The sequence below is a fragment of the Staurois parvus genome, unplaced genomic scaffold, assembly GCF_062004578.1.
Source record: "Staurois parvus isolate SC_StPar_1 unplaced genomic scaffold, SC_StPar_1.0 ptg000050l, whole genome shotgun sequence".
Lineage (NCBI taxonomy): Eukaryota > Metazoa > Chordata > Amphibia > Anura > Ranidae > Staurois > Staurois parvus.
Window position 1 is genome coordinate 3,045,296 of NW_028317846.1, and position 18,947 is coordinate 3,064,242.

The window sequence follows — 18,947 nt, forward strand, 5'->3', positions numbered from 1 at the left end:
ATTAAAAATGCAGGCAGGGCACCAGACAAAGCACTAGGGACAAAATGTATGTGAAATGGTTTGATACAGTAATGTTTTACTATGTGATTTTAGTGAATGTCACTTTTTGTCATTTTCAAATTTCCCGCTGTTCCGTCCCCCGTACGTCCCGACGCTCGCAGGGGCGGAACCCAGATGACAGATGTCGGCATCCGCCGGATTACATTGCCTGGGACACTGCAGGAGGGACATTGCGGGAGTGCAGGGCAAGGTAAGTAATCGAGGGATCGCAGAGCAGCGCCACATGATAAGCCAGAGTGTAGCTCGGGGTTACTGCTTGTGGTACTGAAACTTTACCCCGAGATACACTCGGGAATACCGCCAGGGAGGCTACGGTCTTCAAATCAGAGGGAGCTGATGGCAGTTCAGAGGGCATTGGAGGCCTTTGGAGCAAAGTTAGATGACCGTCACTTGCAGATTAGGTCGGACAACATAGCGACAGTGGCCTACATAAACAAGCAGGGAAGTACACGGGGCCCTTCTCTGCAGAAGATTGCAGGCGGTATTCTGACCTGGGCCGAGCAAAATCTACTATCAATATCCGCCGTTTAATCGAAAGGCTCACAGAACTCCCTAGCAGACTTCCTGAGTCGACGACCAGTCAGTCACAACGATTGGTCTCTCAACCAGGAGGTCTTTCAAGATATAATCCGCAGATGGGGGGTTCTGGAGATTGATCTTTTTGCGTCACAAGTGAACGAAAAAGTCGGTAAATTTTTTTTCCCTTAATCCGCGAGAACAGGCCTTAGGGATAGACGCCCTGTCGACCCCTTGGGACTTCAACTTGGCTTATGCATTTCCTCCGGTGAGATTAATCCCAGTGGTCCTGCAAAGGTTTGGGAGGGAAAAGACAGATCTAGTCTTAATAGCACCCTTTTGGACAAAGAGGCCCTGGTTCTCCCTACTGAACAGTCTTACCTCAGGTGACCCGTTTTAGTTTCCAGAAAGGGAAGATCTGATTTTTCAAGGCCCTCTTCTGCATTCGCTGATCAGGACCTTGTAGTTGACGGCTTGGTCCTTGAGGAGCAGCTCCTCAAAGCCAGGGGGTTTTCGGACACAGTGATAAAAACTTTGGTTAACTGCCGTAATCCAGTTACCAGAGCCATATATTCGAAAGTCTGGAAAAAGTTTAGTTCATGGTTTTTGGGCCAGCAGCAGGGGCCCCCAGACATTACGGTAGTCTTGGATTTTTTTCAGGAAGGGGCAGATCGAAGTCTCTCGATCAGCACCTTAAAGGTACAGGCTTCAGCCCTTAGCATTTTTCTGCAGGTCCCCTTGCAGCAAAATCCTTTTGTAGTGGACTTCTTCAGGTCTCTTTTCAATTCTAGACCAATTAGGGTCAAGACTTGTCCAGTTTGGGACCTATCCTTAGTCCTGAAGGCTTTCATCCGCAAGCCTTTTGAACCTTTGTAAGAATCTTCGGATAGAATTTTGATTTTAAAGGTGTTTTTTTTGGTAGCTATCACGTCAGCCCGTAGGGTGAGTGAATTACAAGCCCTTTCAATCAGGGAGCCTTACCTAACCGTTTTTGAGGAAAGGGTCGTGCTCAAGACGGATCCAGGTTTCATCCCTAAAGTATCCTCCTCCTTTCACAGGTCTCAGGATATAGTCCTGCCGACCTTTTACTCTTCTCCTGAAGGTAAAGATGAAGACAGGCTAAGTTTGCTAGATGTAAGGAGGAGTCTTATGATTTATCTCGATAGATCCCGGGAATTTAGAAAGTCAGATTCCCCTTTTTTGTTTTATTTTCGGGACAAAAGAAGAGTTTCGCAGTATCCAAATACACTATAGGTAGATGGACTAGATTGGCTATCGGGGAGTCTTACAAGCTTTTAGGTATTCCTCCCCTCTTTGTTAAATCTCACTCGGCGAGGTCCTTAGCAGCTTCATGGGCAGAGAGGGCCGGGGCTTTGTCGGAGGAGATCTGTAAGGCAGCCACCTGGTCAAAGTTCTCCTGATCTCCTGTCAAATAGCAGGCATTCGGACGCCTGTGTCTTCTGCTAGTTCTCAAATAAAGACTGGGGATGGAGGCCATGAGGTCCGCCTTTAAAGGCGTAGGGGATGGCGTGTTTCCTGACCCGGAGGGAGGAGCTCTACGTCTCAAGGGGCTGTCCTGGAAGACTCAGAAAAGGAGTTACCGATAAGCCTAACTCTGGTGTTTCTCTTCTATACCCACACATTTTTTATGGAGATTTTTATTGCAGTACCTTTTTACATTTGTTTAGATCTTTATGTGGTTTTCAGCTCAGCACATTCATACACATTCTTACACCTTAGGTGATTCAGAGTGCAGGTAACTGTAGTTAAAAACAAATAATTGTGCAACAGCCCCTATATATTCTTATCACGGTAACGCAATGTACATAAAAACTTAATCTTGCATCTCTTTAATGTGCTCCAAGCAAAGTATTTTATGGTTATTTAAAAATAATTTTATTCGCACCATGCTACAAAACCGTTGCATTTGCGACTACGTACAGCTTATATTCCAAAGCTAATATTGTTAAATGTCCTGAACATAAAAGGCAATGTATGATAAATAATGATTAACTGCGCTTAGGACACACCAAACAATAGTGCACACTCAATATTGGCCACTTCCAGTCCGGACACTTTCACCCTTATCCCGTCCAGGCCAATTTTCAGCTTTCAGTTCTATCACACGTTGAATGACAATTGCGTGGTCATGCAACACTGTATCATATGAATTGTTTAGCATTTTTTTGAGACAGGTAAAACTTTATTTTGGTGGTGTTTATTCACCACTGGGATTTTTATTTTTTTGCTATATAAATGAAAAATTCCAAAGTGTTTTTCTTATAAAATTTTTACAAATAAATGATCTTTCTTTATAAATCTTGACCAAAATGTATTCAGCTATCTTTTTAGTAAAAAAATAACCCAAATTAGTGTATAATTAAAACTTATAATTTTTCAAAGATTTTTTTTTTACATTTTTATTTTTTTATTTATTTATTTAAACATACTGTCACCCTAGCAGTACAGTGTCACCATAGTGACACTGGACTAGTGGGGGGTGGTGAAGATTTTTTTTTTTTACACTGATTGCTTTTACGCCCATAAAGGCTGTAAAAGCAATCATTTCTCCTTCTCTCATTCTTGCAGCCATTGAGAAATACTGTGAGAGCTGTGATTGGTCACAGCTTGTCACATGGCACAAGGCTGTTGTGAATAACCTTGTACCATGTGACCTCTGTGATCATTCACAGATTTCACAAGTAGTAAGCAATGATGTCAGAAGTGACATCTTGTTTACTGCTATTCATGTGATCACCGATTGGCCAATCGGTGATCACATGAATCGGGACCTCACACAGAGGTCCCGTACAGCGATCGGTGTTCCGCTGTGTCTGGAGGATTCACAGGGAGCGTGCACAGGCAGTGAATGCGGGTGCCGTTTATAAATGGCAACCCTCTTCGGCACTGCTCCCATCCGGCTGTTTATCTACATGGGCTGGATGGGAAGTGGTTAAACAAAAAAAAAAGAAAAAAAAACAGGGCTGCTGCTCCTAGAAACGTTACAACCTCACCAACATAATACACAAAATATCAGGAACGTTTCCTCAATGTGTGTTATATCACATGAAAAACATGATATAATATTGAACACGTAACAAAAAATTGTGAAATCAACAAGTGAAAAATAATTTCTATCATTTCCAGAAGGGGATAAGTGTTCTGTGCTCCCCTCCTGTGTGCCCCCTCACTCATCAACTTTAATGGACTCTTATGGTGAAATAATATATATATATATATATATATATATATATATATATATATATATATATTCCCACAGAAGTATTGTGGGTGCAATCATTTTCTCTTGATTTTGGGAGGAGCAACATTTGACATCTACACCTTCAAAATTGCAGGAAGAAACAGCACTCTTTTTGTGAATTCAAGTTCTGCTTATGTAGAACATAGCTTATGGAGGCAAGATGCCACCATAGATATTAAATTGAGCAGCTTTGTAAAATCTTCATTATTTTTTTCATACCTGTAGACCATTTGGGCCCCTTTGAAGACCTGGTCAAAATTTCAGTTAGTGATTCCCATGTTCTTCTGTTTTACTTGGATGTGAAAACCCTTCAACATCCCTAGATTTACAACAGTGAAAACCAACAGTTCCCACATCTTCGCAATGAGATAGGATGTGGGGATTGCCTGTTGGGAGGGTTTTTTTTTTTTTTGGATGGACATGGTACTCTTTCAAAAGAGGTATGCAAAACAGATGCAGTGTACACTTGAAAATGTATGTGTAAATACATGTGTTTTTAAACACAAACCTTTGAACCTATATTTTGATCTTGTGGGGCAAGGTATTAGTGTTACTAAACCCACAACGGTAAAATTAGTCTGTATATGCAGTGAAGCATGCTTGTTATACTCACTGTGGAACATAAGGTGTTCTCCACATTTTGTAAGAAGGATGTTTGATCCTCCTCTTCATCCACAACCACCTGTTCATTTTCTAATAGAACAGAGCCTTGGGAGCATGCTGCCCCTGTTCAGTTTGGTGTGTGTTGCTTGAAAGGTTTTTTTTTTTTTTTTTCTTCCTTTATTTCTGTGGAGAGTGCATGTGATCAGCACAGGGTCAATCAGCACTGTTCAGACAGAGGTTCAGGGGTCCTTCAGCTTCAGGACAATCATGGGTGAATGAAAACTCCTACGATCTTTAACCAATGCTCTTCTGGACACTGATATAAGTCACAAGTCTGCTCTAACTGCAGATGAGAAAAGATATTTAGCGGTTTGTATTTGCTAAAATAATTGCATTTCCATGTAGTGTGTACTGTGTGAGACCTGGTATCATGAATGCAGGGTCCTGGGTTTAGTAACACTTTCACTCCTCATTGTTTACATATTTTATTTGGCTCCCCAGCGGCTCTTTGGCTGACAGAGCGAAATGAAATGCCCATATTTCCTGGTGGGAGAAAATTTATTTGATGACATCTTAATTGAAAGTGTTTCTATCTCATAGGCAAATCATAAATTAACTGTCATATTTCTGAAGATTTGCAGGAGCCTGTTTGAAGAAAGGTGATCCAGTTTCCGTTTGTCAAAGTAAAGTAAATGATTTATGCCATATTTTGACCAAAATGAACTCTCTTGAATTTGAGAGGTTGAGAACAATGCCTCCTTTTGCAGTCCATTGCTCACTGGATATTATTCCTGGAACTCCAGTAAGTTACATTGTTTCTAGGTTTGGTGTAGTTATGGATGTTCTGCAAATAATTTTTTACTTCATGTTGACTGTTATTGATCGGCAAAATGGTGCAATTTTGAAGACGACTTTATCAACATTAAAAAATAATGTTACATTAACCACTTGCCCTCCGCCCTATAGCAGCAGTATTGCTGCAGGGCGGCACGGCTGCACTAAATCACATGTATATATACAGCTAGGTCAATATATATTTGGACACAGGCACAGTTTTCATACTTTTGACTCTGTATACCACCAGAATGATTTAAAACAAAGCAATCCAAATTAATTTGCAGTTCAGACTTTCAGCTTTAACCAATTCAATACCGGGCAATTTTACACCTTCCTGTCCAGGCCAGTTTTCAGGTTTCAGCGCTCACACTTTGAATGACAATTGCGAGGTCATACAACATTGCACCCAAACTAAAATTTTATCATTTTCACACAACTAGAGCTTTCTTTTGGTGGTATTTAATCACCCCTGGGGTTTTTATTTTTTTGCTAAATTAACAAAAAAAGACCAAACATTTTGAAAAATACACGTTTTTCTTTGTTATAAAAGTTTGCAAATAAATGATCTTCATAAATTTAGGCCAAGATATATTCTGCTACATGTCTTTGGAGAAAATAACCCAAATTAGGATGTATTTTTTAGTTTGTAGGAAAGTTTTATAGAGTTCATAAACTATGGTATAGATCTGAATCTTGATCAATCCTGAAGTACTGACAGCCAATCTAATTTCTTGAGGTCCAAAAATGTCAGAATAGTACAGATACCCCCAAATGACCCCTTTTTGCAAAGTAGACAGTTCGACGTACTTCATAAGAGGCATGGCGAGTTTTTTAAAGTTTTTTTTTTTGTCATTTTTTTGGTCATTTTTCGGAAAATGAAAACATTTAAAAAAATTTGTTTCCCTATTTTCTTTTTACATACTGTCACCAGTGCAGTACAGTGTCATATAACTGGCATGGCGGTGATCAGGGACACTGACTGGTGACAGTATGGAAAAAAAAATATATATATTTTTTTATTATTATTTATTACATTTTTTTTAATATTTTTTTTTCATATTTCACTATGACCAAAGTAGTGCAATGTTACCAGAGTAACATTGTACTACTTTGGGGAAGTGATCAGTATTTTTTTACACAATTTGCTTATAGCAGAGAATTACTTTGCTATATCGGGGGCCGATACTCAGATCTGTCATCAGCCATGTCTGAGGTACACGGCCAGTGACAGATCGCGCAGCTCTGCAGGAGCACATGTGCGGGAGGACACCATATGGCGTCCACCCGGAACGCTGATGACATTTGCCGGTCGCCATTCGGCCATAGGGTGGGCGGCAAATGGTTAATTCAAGGTGTTGAGCATAAATATCAAGTACAAATTTTAGGAACTGCAACCATTTTATTACAAAGTCCCTCCATTTTCAGGGGCTCAGATGTAATTGGAAAAATGAACATAATCGTAAATAAAATGTCCATTTTTAATATTTTGTTGAAAATCCTTTACTGGCAATAACTGCCGGAAGTCTGGAACCCATGGACATTACTTTGTGGTTCTTTCTGCCTTTTAGTTTTGCCTTCAGCAAGTGAAATGCATGCTCCATTGGGTTGAGATCAGGTGATTGACTCTGCCATTGCAGAATATTCCACTTCTTTTCCTTCAAAAGCTCCTGGGTTGCTTTTGCGGTGTGTTTTGGATCATTGTCCATCTGTACTGTGAAGCGTTGCCCAATAAACTTTGCTGCATTTGGCTGAATCTAGGCTGACAATATATCTTTAGTCACTGCAGTATTTATCCAGCTGCTTCTGTCTGCTGTCACATCATCAATAAACACCAATGACCCAGTGCCCACTTGAAGCCATGCATGCCCATCCCATCACATTGCCTCCACCATGTTTTACAGATGACGTTGTGTGCTTTGGATCATGAGCTGTTCCAAGCCTTCTCCACATTTTTTTTTCTTCCCGTCATTCTGGTACAGATTAATCTTGGTTTCATCCGTCCAAAGAATGCTTTTCCAGAACTGGTCTGGCTTTTTTAGATGTTTTTTGGCAAAGTCTAATATGGCTTTTCTATTTTTCAGGCTTATAATCGGTTTGCACCTTGTGGTGAACCCTCTGTATCTGCTCTCTTGAAGTCTTCTCTTGATTGTAGACTTGACAATGATATGCCTGCCTCCTGGAGTGTGTCCTTCCCTTGTCTGGTTGTTGTGAATGGGGTTTTCTTTACCATAGAGAGGATCCTGCGATCATCCACCACTGTTGTCTTCCGACACCTATGCCTTTTTATGTTGCTGAGCTCGCCAGCACGTTCTTTCCTCAGAATATTCCAAACTGTTGATTTGGCCACTCCTAATGTTGCTGCTATCTCTCTGATGGATTTGTTTAGTTTTTGAAGCTTTACAATGGCCTGTTTCACTTGCATGGATGGCTCCTTTGAACGCATAATGTAGGTTCACAGCAATAGATTCCAAATGCAAATACTTAGAATCAACTCCAGACCTTTTACCTGCTTAATTGATGAAGAAATAACGAAGGAGTAGCCCACACAGCTTTTGATTCAATTGTCCAATTACTTTTGGTCCCTTGAAAAAGGGGGGGTGGCTACTCTTAAGAGCTTTAATTCCTAAACCTTTCCTCTAGTTTGGATGTACATACCCTCAAATTAAACCTGAGCGTGTGCACCTTCAGCCCATACCCCTAATATAACTATAGCTTAAATATGTTTTGGTAAATACCTGAAAAAGTACAAATATTTTGCCTGTGTCCAAATATATATGGACCTAACGGTATACTCCTTTTTTCACCATCAAGTCACAGACTGGGACAGGTCAAGTATGTCCTGGACTCAATGGAAGTGGATTGAATGCTGCTGGCCATCAGACTGATCACTGAAGGCAAATAGCAAAATAGATACTGTGGGGTAAAGGTTAATATTATAGCAAAAGCTGGGTTTGTTACTTTATCTTTTAATGTGTTATTGATTTTTACCTTGTTTATGTTAATGAAGTTCTGCTTTAAAGTGGTTGTAAATTGTATTTAAAACTTTGAAATGGCATTAACCTTGCAAGATAAAGCCATAATGTGCTAGTATACTGAATACTAGCACATTGACAGACTTACCTACGATAATGTGCCCTTCATTTCTGTGCTGTCTCAGATCTCATGGGTCCCAGCTTCCAACTTCTGTTTCTTCTGGGTTCTGTCTCTTTGGCTGCTTGAATGGCTGTGCTGCGATGACATCACTCATGTATATCCATGGGAGTCCTATCACCCTGGCACAGATCGGGTGCCATTAATGCACGCTGAGCTGCGCATTGCAGCTGACAAACAAGAAGTATGTACTGCAAAAGAGACTAAAAGGGTAGTTAGAGACCTAACTGTACGTGAGTTGCATTTCCAAGAAGGGGGCATGCGCACTGTTCTACCTACACTGACATTGACAGCTAGAGATCTCAATCACTGGGTCCCAGCTGGTGATTCCTGGCCGGCATTGGGCGATCGTCAGGGAAAGCTGACGGGAAGATACCTGTGTGTAAACACAGGTCTCCTGTCAGCATGGACATAATGTTTTTTATCTCTCTGCACAGCATGTCTCCCTAGTAAACATACAACACCATTCACACAGTAAAACATACAGAGCACACAGTTAACCCTTTGATCGCCCCAAATGTTAACCCTTTCCTGCCCAGTGTCATTAGTATAGTCAGTGCTTTTTATTAGCACTGATCACTGTTCTAGTGTCACTGGGGATGTCAGTGGCAGTTAGTTCCCACCCATTGTCCGAATGCCCCCACAGTCCTGCTGTCCCGTTATGTCGCTGATTTCCTCCATTACTAGTAGTAAAGAAATTTTTCAGTATATATACCGCCATTTGTAGACGCTATAACTTTCACGTAAGCCAATTAATTTTACATGTTTTGGGATTTTTTTTTCGCATAGACATTTTGGCCTAAGTTTATGAAGAAATTTAATTTTAAAAAAAAAAATTTTATTGGCTATGTTTTATAGCAAAAAGTCAAAAATATTTTTTTTTCTTTCTAAAATTGTTGGTCTTTTTTGTTTGTAGCACAAACAAGAAAATAACACAGAGGTGATCAAACACCACCGAATGAAAGCTTTATTTGTGAGAAATGACATAAATTTGACATGACTGCACAATTGTTATTTAAAGTAACAGCGCCGTATCGCGAAAAATGACCTGGTCAGGAAGGGCTGTAAATCCTCTGAAGGGAAAGTGGTAAAAGCATATCCAAAAACAAAAATGTAATATATTGCAGTTTATCAATCCTTAAATGTGATCCCTGTGGAACACCGGTTTTACATACACATGTTGTGTTGGACTTTTTAATGTGATTTTATATATTTCATCATATGATTTTTGACATCAATTTGGGATTATATGTTCATTTTGAGGTTTATTATATGAGGAGGAGATTGTGAGAATTTTTTTGGAGTGGTTTTTGATTTTCACTAAGCACTATTCACTATATTTGGAAGATACATCCCCCAGTGCTGGGATCACATGTATGTGTCACTTATTTTTGATTGACAGGTTATGTTTTTAGTCACTGATCCTAATTAAGGATCTGGGTACTTGTGAGAACTTGTGTGTAGTTATACCACATTGGGTCTAATTTGAGACCATGAATTTTTAATTTTCACCTACTGTTTTTTGTGTCACTTTCAGACCCCAGAGGGGATAAGGTCACATTATATATTTAGTTATCACTCGTATGATTATTTGTTCTCATTTTAAGTAAGAGTGCTACACCAATTTTGTATATATTTTAGCACTATTCACTTATAGGTAATGAGTTGTGGGTGTCAGCTTATTCACTTCTAAACACAGGAGGTCTATACAATATCAAATGCAATGTTATGGGCATAAATCAGGCGGTGTACCAATTGAACCACAGTTTCCAGGCTTTTTCAAAGACTGTCAGATTGTATCGCTAGTAATCTTTCATATATGTAGTGCTGGTGTGTAGTGTACACAGCTTCTGACAGATTTGGAGCTAGTTCTTTTCCCAGTTTCTTGTAATCATTAGCTTAGCAGATAAAGAAGGTTGGCAATAGTCTTGCAGTAGGGAGAAGGGAAACTATCTATTCCTTATTTCAGTATAGCCAAACCAGGTTTTCCAAGATATCCAACAGGATTTGGAATATTTTCCGCCATAAGCTGTAAATACTCCTACAGGACCATAATATATGAAACAAGTTACCCATGGAGCCACATCCTCTTCATCATAAGGTTGAGGAGTCAGGATATAACAAAGCCAACTTATAAGGAGTAAAGTACCATCTGGCTTAGATTTTTAATGCTAATTCCCAGTGGTTCACAGTGAGTGATATTATATGTGCATCGTATGGCATGTTGCCATTGGAAATTAGTGAAGGACATATTAAGATCTGTGTCCCATTTAAGTATAGAAATATTTTTAATATATTTGGATGTATTTTGTAGTAAATTGTACATTAGTGATATGCCTATTTGGAGCTTCTTGAAGCACCTTGGGAAGTTCCACTCTTTAGGGTGAAGGCAAATCGTGGATGGTGGGTAGGACATTAAAAAGTGTCTGATTCGCATTAGTGTGAAGTAAGGTGTGCTAGGTAAATTATCGTTGATTAATAAGTTTGGTATTAAGATTTCCAAAATTTGTATAGGGAATTGTACTATGTCAGTATGTGATGAATATTGGATAGATTTATTTAGCGTTCTCCAAGCCAGGATGAGCGCTTTGGTTGTGATAGTCCTATCAATTGATAACGGTTTCCAGAGGTCTGCAAGAAGCAGATGACCTAATGTACTGGTTTTTGTGAGGTGTTTTTCACTATCAACCCATAAGGGGGTTTCACAGTTGTTAAACCAGTATTTTAATTGACTGGAGTGAGTCGCTATGTGATAGGCAAAGAAGTCTACCATCCCCATACTTCCTGCCATTCTGTGTTTAATAAGTAGGGTGTGGGAACATCTGGCTTTCTTCTCTTGCCAAATATAATTTTTAAGCAGGGAAGATAATGAGGACAAAGAAGAGTGTGGGCTGGTGATATGTAAAGTTGTAAATAAATGTAGAATTTGTGGAAGAATATGCATTTTAAAGGCTGCTAAACTTCTAGCCCATGATAGTTCAGTTTGGTTTAAGTTACCTAATTCTTTCTCTGTTTTGGCAAAAAGGGGTTTATAGTCAGTTTCGGCTATGAGAGCAGAAGATGAGGTGATTTGGATACCCAGATATGTGATGCTCTGCTCTGTAGGACAGAAGACACCCACATTCAAAATGAAAGATTTATTAAAAATTACTTTATAATCTAAAACCCAGCTAAACACCATTAGAAAGGTGTGGGCGTGGTGGAGTGTTGTTGCTGGGTTACTTAACATTAATATGACATTGTCTGCCATTAACAGGGTTGCCAATTATAAGTGAGTGGGAACGAATTTGTTCTGCTAGAGTTTCAATCAGTAAGTTGAAAATGGAAGGGGATAGAGGGCATCCTTGACAGGTACCTTTTTGTGATGTCAAATGGTTTGGATAGGAGACTTGGGCTGAGAGAGATGAGTAAAGGGCTAATATGGCTGATAATAACGAACCTTGCAATCCAAATTTGGTAAGGGCTTTGTGCATATATCCCCAATGGATTAGGTTGAACACCTTCTCTGCGTCTATAGATAGAAGAAAAGGCGTTTGATCCCTTTCCATATGATGGATGATATTCAAAAGCTTTCTGGTGGCGTCTGAGGTCTGTTTCCCAGCAATGAACCCCATATGGTCCAGTTTGATCAATTTTGGCATGATAGTTGCCAATCGGTGTGCTTAAATACTAGCATATAGTTTTATGTCAGAGTTAAGGAAAGATATAGGTATGAATTTGGCTGGAGTATCCGATAACTTCCTGGGCTTAAGGGGAGTCACGATGTTGCCTCAGCATCTCTGAGGGAAATTAGGATTTCTTAGTTGTGGCATTAAACAATGTAGATAGATGTGGGACTAGGCATTCTCCAAAAATCTGATAATATTCGTTAGAGAACCCATCGGGGCCTGGGGGTTTACCTTTTGCTAGCATTTTGAGAACATGGAGCATTTCCTGATTTGAGAAGGGTTAAGGACATTAAAATCAGATTCAGACAATGAAGAAAGTTTAAGGTGGTCTTAAAAAAGGTAATCAGTCGGTGAAGGTTGAGGGGTATGATTTTTAAGGTTGTACAGCGAGGCATAATAATCTGCAAACATGTCTGCTACTAAGCAAATACTGACTAACCTCCAATACAGTGAAAGAAATAAGTATTTGATCCCCTGCTGATTTTGAATGTTTGCACAATCATAAAGAAATGATCAGTCTAAAAATCGAATGGTAGGTGTATTGTAACACTGAGAGAAAGGATAGCAACAAAAAATTCAAAAGAAATGCATGTCTAACAAATGATGCACTGATTTGCATGTTCATGAGGGAAATAAGTATTTGATCCCCTTCACAAAACATGACTTAGTACTTGGTGGCAAATCCCTTGTTGGCAATCACAAAGGTCAGACGTTTCCTGTAGTTGGCCACCAGGTTAGCACACATCTCAGGAGGGATTTTGGCCCGATTCTCTCCAAGTCATTAAGGTTTGGTGGCTGACATTTGGCAACTCGGAACTTTCAGCTCCCTCCACAGATTTTCAATCGGATTAAGGTCTGGAGACTGGCTAGGCCACTCCAGGACCTTAATGTGATTCTTCTTGAGCCACTCCTTTGTTGCCTTGGCCGTGTGTTTTGGGTCATTGTCATGCTGGAACACACATTCAATGCCCTGGCTGAGGGAAGAAGGTTCTCACCCAAGATTTGACGGTACATTGCCCGTCCATCATCCCTTTTGATGCGGTGCAGTTGCCCTGTCCCCTTAGCTGAGAAACACCCCCAAAGCAGATTGTTTTCACCACCATGTTTGACAGTTCGGGTGGTGTTCTTTGGGTCATAGGCAGCATTCCTTCTCCTCCAAACACTGCGAGTTAAGTTGATGCCAAAGAGCTTGATTTTGGTCTCATCTGACCACAACACTTTTAACCAGTCCTCCTCTGCATCATTCAGATGTTCAGTGGCAAACTTCAGACGGGCCTGGACATGTGCTTTGTAGAGCAGAGGGACATTGCGGGCACTGCAGGATTTCAGTCCTTGTCAACGTAGTGTGTTACCAATTGTTTTCTTGGTGACTGTGGTCCCAGCTGCCTGGAGATCATTGACAAGATCCTCACGTGTAGTTCTGGGATGATTCCTCACAGTTCTCATGATCATTGACACTCCACGAGGTGAGATCTTGCATGGTGCACCAGACCTAGGAAGACTGACAGTTGTTTTGTGTTTCTTCCATTTGCGAATGATTGCACCAACTGTAGTCAAGTCTATCCTTGTGTAGGTCTACAGTCTTGTCCCTGACATCTTTGGACAGCTCTTTGGTCTTTGCCATGGTGGAGAGTTTGGAATCTGATTGTTTGATTGCTCCTGTGGACAGGTGTCTTTTATATAGGTAACAAAATGAGATTAGCAGCAGTCCCTTTAAGAGACTGCTTCTAATCTCAGCTTGTTACCAGTATGAAAGGCACCTGGTAGCCAGAAATCCTGCTGAATGATAGGGGATCAAATGCTTATTTCCCTCATGAACATGCAAATCAGTGCATAATTTGTTAGACATGCATTTCTTTTGAATTTGTTGTTGCTATTCTGTCTCTGTGTTACAATACACCTACCATTCTATTTTTAGACTGATCATTTCTTTGTGAATGGGCAAAGATTCAAAATCAGCAGGGGATCAAATACTTATTTCCTTCACTGTATAACACAAAGTGAAGGATTTTGCACTTAGAGTGTTAAGATGGAAAGCAGAGAATTTCCCAGCTCTGCTGTGGTGTGCATAATATTTAATTCAAAGTTGCGAAATAGCCGATCATGTTCATCGTTAAGGATGTTACGTAGCTCCATTGTTAGATTAGTGAGCGTACATGCCATGTTTGAATTCGGATTAATTTTGTTTTGGGCATCTAAAGAGCGGATAGAGGATAAAAATTGGCGTACCTTAGCCAATATGGATTTTTTTTTCCTGTGCACCTAGTTGGATCATTAAACCAGGCATATATGTCTTATGTGCATTCTATAAAGTGAATGCATCAATATCATGTGAAAGATTGAGGCAAAAAAAATTTGCGGGGCCACTGAAGGAGCACATCGCTGGTGGCAGCTTCTTTTAAGAAGTTTGTCATTACAGCACCATAAGCAAATAGGATGACAAGAGTTTGCATCTGATATTGTGATGGAGACTGCTGCATGGTCACACCATGTAATGTCAGCAATATCATGAGGAAATTCTTTGCAATAGTCATTTGTCGACTTGAAGGTATCAGTACGTGAGTAAGAGTTGTGGCGAGTCAAATAGAATGTGTAATCTCTGTCAGAAGCGTGTTGGCAGCGCCAGACATACATGTCTTCTTTATGCAAAAGTGCATTTAATGAATAAGAGCGAGATCTCTGAATAGATTGAGTCTAGGTGCGGGTCCACGACCGAGTTGAGATCACAACACACTGAGACTTCCACTTTTGGCTTTATTCAATTGGTTAAAGAGTTTTCGGAAAAATCTTCCCTGTTAGGAGTTAGCATATACTCCCTCAATAGTGTATATTTTACCATTAATATCACAAACCAAAATGATATAATGGCCCCCTTCATCAATAATAGAAGACTGAGACAAATGTTACTGAATTTGTGATAGCGACGAGAACCCCTGCTTTTTCAAGGAAAAATTGTAGAAAAAAAATATGCGGAAAGTCTTTGTTGAAATTTTGGGGGTGCTGAGGCTTGGAAGTGTGCTTGTTTGGCTACAAGAATGTCAGCTTTAGATTTAGCAGTTTCTTTCCACAATGAAAATCTTTTGGGCAGATGATTTAAGCCACGGGTAATGATAGAAGTCAAAGGGTCATTCCAGTAAAAATTTGGTAGTGATCCTGAATCTGACACACACCATAGTAGCCACTTGGAACAAAAGGCCATTAGGGTGAGAATAAATGGCAACGTGAATATTATCCAAATACAGGAGACTGTTGGGAGTTCAGAAATGGTAGCATGTGAGACATCATGTGACATCCAAAGATTGAGAAATGCAAGCTTGAAAACGAACAAAGGAGTAGTAACAAAACACTCCCTGGGAGGAAGAATGTATAAGACATAAAAAAAAAAGTTCCATGTGGAACCAGTAGCAGTAAACTGCTAATTTACTGGGGTACTCAGTGGTGGAGAACATGGATCCAGAAATTAGCACCTCCTAGGAGAAAAATAGATCAAATAGAAAAAGTAATTTTAGGTGTTGTGGCCCATCACATACCGTTGCTTTGATGATTTCTTATAAGAGACCCTCTGATATTCCGTTTGGAAGTTGGTGTAGGAGGACTCCTGGGACCCTGGGATGGAGAAATCTCTGGTATTATTTTCCAATATTGGAGCAAGCGGATGCCATCTTCCATGGAGTTGATGACTGTAGTGGAGCCATCATGGGGTAATTTTTCACTGTGGCTGCATGTTTCCACTATTAAGATATGTCTTGGAAAGCTTTAGTGATGCCAGATTCTTGTGTCATCGTAAAGTGTGTGCGGAGAGGTCTTCTAACACCTGGAGTGTAACACCTGGACCACTTTCTCTAGTAGTTGTTCCTTCTTTTGGAAAGCAGATAAAATGTGTTCCTTGACTTGGTTGAAGTGTATTTGCACTAAGACATCTCTGGGAATTTCTTGTGGCAAGCAGGATGGTTTAGGAACCCTGTGGATTCTATCTGTGGTGAGATCTTCAGAGGTTGGTGAGGGTACCACCATTTTGAAGCGGTTGCGTACATAGGCAATTCCGCTGATTTTATTGACTCTGGGATGCCTCTACTTTTTACGTTGTTGTGCCATGAGCGGTCCTCCAGGTCAGCTATTTTTAATTTCTTCTGTGAACTTGTGAAATCATGCAAGCATATCGAACTGCAGAAATGAGCACTGAGATAGTAATGTGTCTTTCAGGTCAATATCAGAAACTGGCTGACCTGTAGTGGGGAATGAGAAAAAGGGGTCATGGCGGCTTGCATCTAACTGATCTTTCCTCTGTTGAACATACATCCATACAGTTTTCTGTATTAAGGTTGGAGTCCCTCCTTGGGTGGGATTTTACTGGGCTGCTGGTGCTAGAAGAGCACAGTGGCAAGCAGCTCATATCCTTTGTGTGGCCCGTCAAGTCTGCCGCGGTACACGGGCTTGAATGTGATGCGTCCGCTAGAAGTCCGGCCGCTGCCATTTTGTTGGTGACTCTGTGGCAGTGTCGGAAAGAAGTCCAATAATTTATGGAGGTTGGACGACTCCTTCCTGTGACAAGTCATTGCTGCAGAGTTAGCGGGGTGGCAGGAATTGGAGAGAGTGGTGCGGGGAGTGATGGGCTCTCGTAGATGTGGGTTTCTCCTGGAGTGCTCATGGAGCTACGGCTTCAAGCGGCCATCTTTGATGAGCAGTCGCCACACCTCCACCATAAAATCTGTTTTTGGACTTCGATAAGTGACACAGATCTTACCCCCCTTTTTGTTTTTTCTCTCCTAGTACACATCCAGGAATGCTGGATGTGGGATGGGTTATCCACAAATGGTCACGGTGTTCTACAAATCGCACTGAAATAGGTCCTGTGAATATGTCAATCCGGTCTTAATAAATTCAAAGAATACGATTTAAACTATTTTTTTATTTAAAAAGAAAATCAAAATACGCACTTATATTACTCAACTCATAAAGTAAATTTGATTCAGCTAGGGTTTATTTCATGTTTCATATTTTATTTTTTTCTCAGGATGGAAGATGGAGCAAAGAAGTTAGAAAAGAAATCCTCAAGATGATAAATAACAAAAGTGTGCAAATGAAAGTCTTGAGGGAAGAAAACAGTACACTAATTGTTGACTTGAAGAAACCTACCACAAGTAAAATGATCAGTGACATGCCTCTCTCCCTTCGAGAAACTCTAGTCCTTTTGAATTTGGCAAAGTAAGTGTCCTCTTGTTCTATGTAAATGTAAATATATAGTGATATTACACAAATGTTCATTCTTTCTCATCAATTGAAGGAAACAGGAAGTCTTAAACAATTGCGTTTTATTGCTTCCTACAAGAGGATTGTACACTAACAAAAGCTGTAGGTCAGCCCAAAGTATAAATGAATGTGAAATATAAATCGGAATCCAAAATTAAGTCTATAATAAACTGTGATATTATAAAATAAACACCCTGTGTAATGACACTTAAAAGTCCCACTTTAACCCTTGAAAGTCCAAAAATAGTATATAAACCTTTCCAGTGTCAGTGAAATTATTTTAAAAAATTCACAAAAATCAAAATTCAAAAATTATTCAACCGAGTTCTGATTCAAAATCACTGTGTGACGCCAAAATTGCCGTGTACCTTTAAAAGAAGAAAAACTGGATAGGGTATTATCCTCAATAAAACAGTAATTAAATCATATACCGTATTTGCCGGCGTATAAGACGACTGGGCGTATAAGACGACCCCCTACTTTTCCTGCTAAAATGTAGTGTTTGGGCTATACTCGCCGTATAAGACTACCCCTCTTCCAATGCACACCAGTGGGAGGAATAGTGCCCCATCATTGGTGTCAGTGGGAGGAATAGTGCTCCATCATTGGTGTCAGTGGGAGGAATAGTGCCCCATCATTGGTGTCAGTGGGAGGAATAGTGCCCCATCATTGGTGTCAGTGGGAGGAATAGTGCCCCATCATTGTCAGTGGGAGGAATAGTGCCCCATCGTTGGTATCAGTGGGGGAGGAATAGTGCCCCATCATTGGTATTAGTGGGAGGAATAGTGCCCCATCATTGTCAGTGGGAGGAATAGTGCCCCATCGTTGGTATCAGTGGGGGAGGAATAGTGCCCCATCATTGGTATTAGTGGCAGGAATAGTGCCCCATCATTGGTATCAGTGGGAGGGATAGTGCCCCATCATTGGTGTCAGTGGGAGGAATAGTGCCCCATCATTGGTGTCAGTGGCAGGAATAGTGCCTCATCATTGGTGTCAGTGGGAGGAATAGTGCCCCATCATTGGTGTCAGTGGCAGGAATAGTGCCCCATCATTGGTGTCAGTGGGAGGAATAGTGCCCCATCATTGGTGTCAGTGGGAGGAATAGTGCCCCATCATTGGTGTCAGTGGGAGGAATAGTGCCCCATCATTGGTGTCAGTGGGAGGAATAGTGCCCCATCATTGGTGTCAGTGGCAGGAATAGTGCCCCATCATTGGTGTCAGTGGGAGGAATAGTGCCCCATCATTGGTGTCAGTGGGAGGAATAGTGCTCCATCATTGGTGTCAGTGGGAGGAATAGTGCCCCATCATTGGTGTCAGTGGCAGGAATAGTGCCCCATCATTGGTGTCAGTGGGAGGAATAGTGCCCCATCATTGGTGTCAGTGGGAGGAATAGTGCCCCATCATTGGTGTCAGTGGCAGGAATAGTGCTCCATCATTGGTGTCAGTGACACCAATGATGGGGGACTATTCCTCCCACTGACACCAATTACACTTGCTGACCCCTGTTCTAGTATGGTGCTGCTGCAGCCAGCATATGTGGTTGCAGCAGCACCTCTACATGGCACACTTACCTGCTGCTCCTGCACTCGATTTTCACGGGG

The 18,947-nt window shown here is 40.8% G+C and overlaps 1 protein-coding gene across 1 annotated transcript in view; it reads left to right on the top strand.

The window, feature by feature from the left end:
* The window catches only part of RNF17 (ring finger protein 17), a 458,697-nt gene that overhangs the window by 100,992 nt on the left and 338,758 nt on the right, over positions 1-18,947 (top strand). The window contains exons 14-15 of the mRNA XM_089666019.1: positions 5,075-5,243; positions 17,111-17,301. Coding sequence (XP_089522145.1) covers positions 5,075-5,243; positions 17,111-17,301 — 360 coding nt within the window. The remainder of the gene's footprint in view (positions 1-5,074; positions 5,244-17,110; positions 17,302-18,947) is intronic.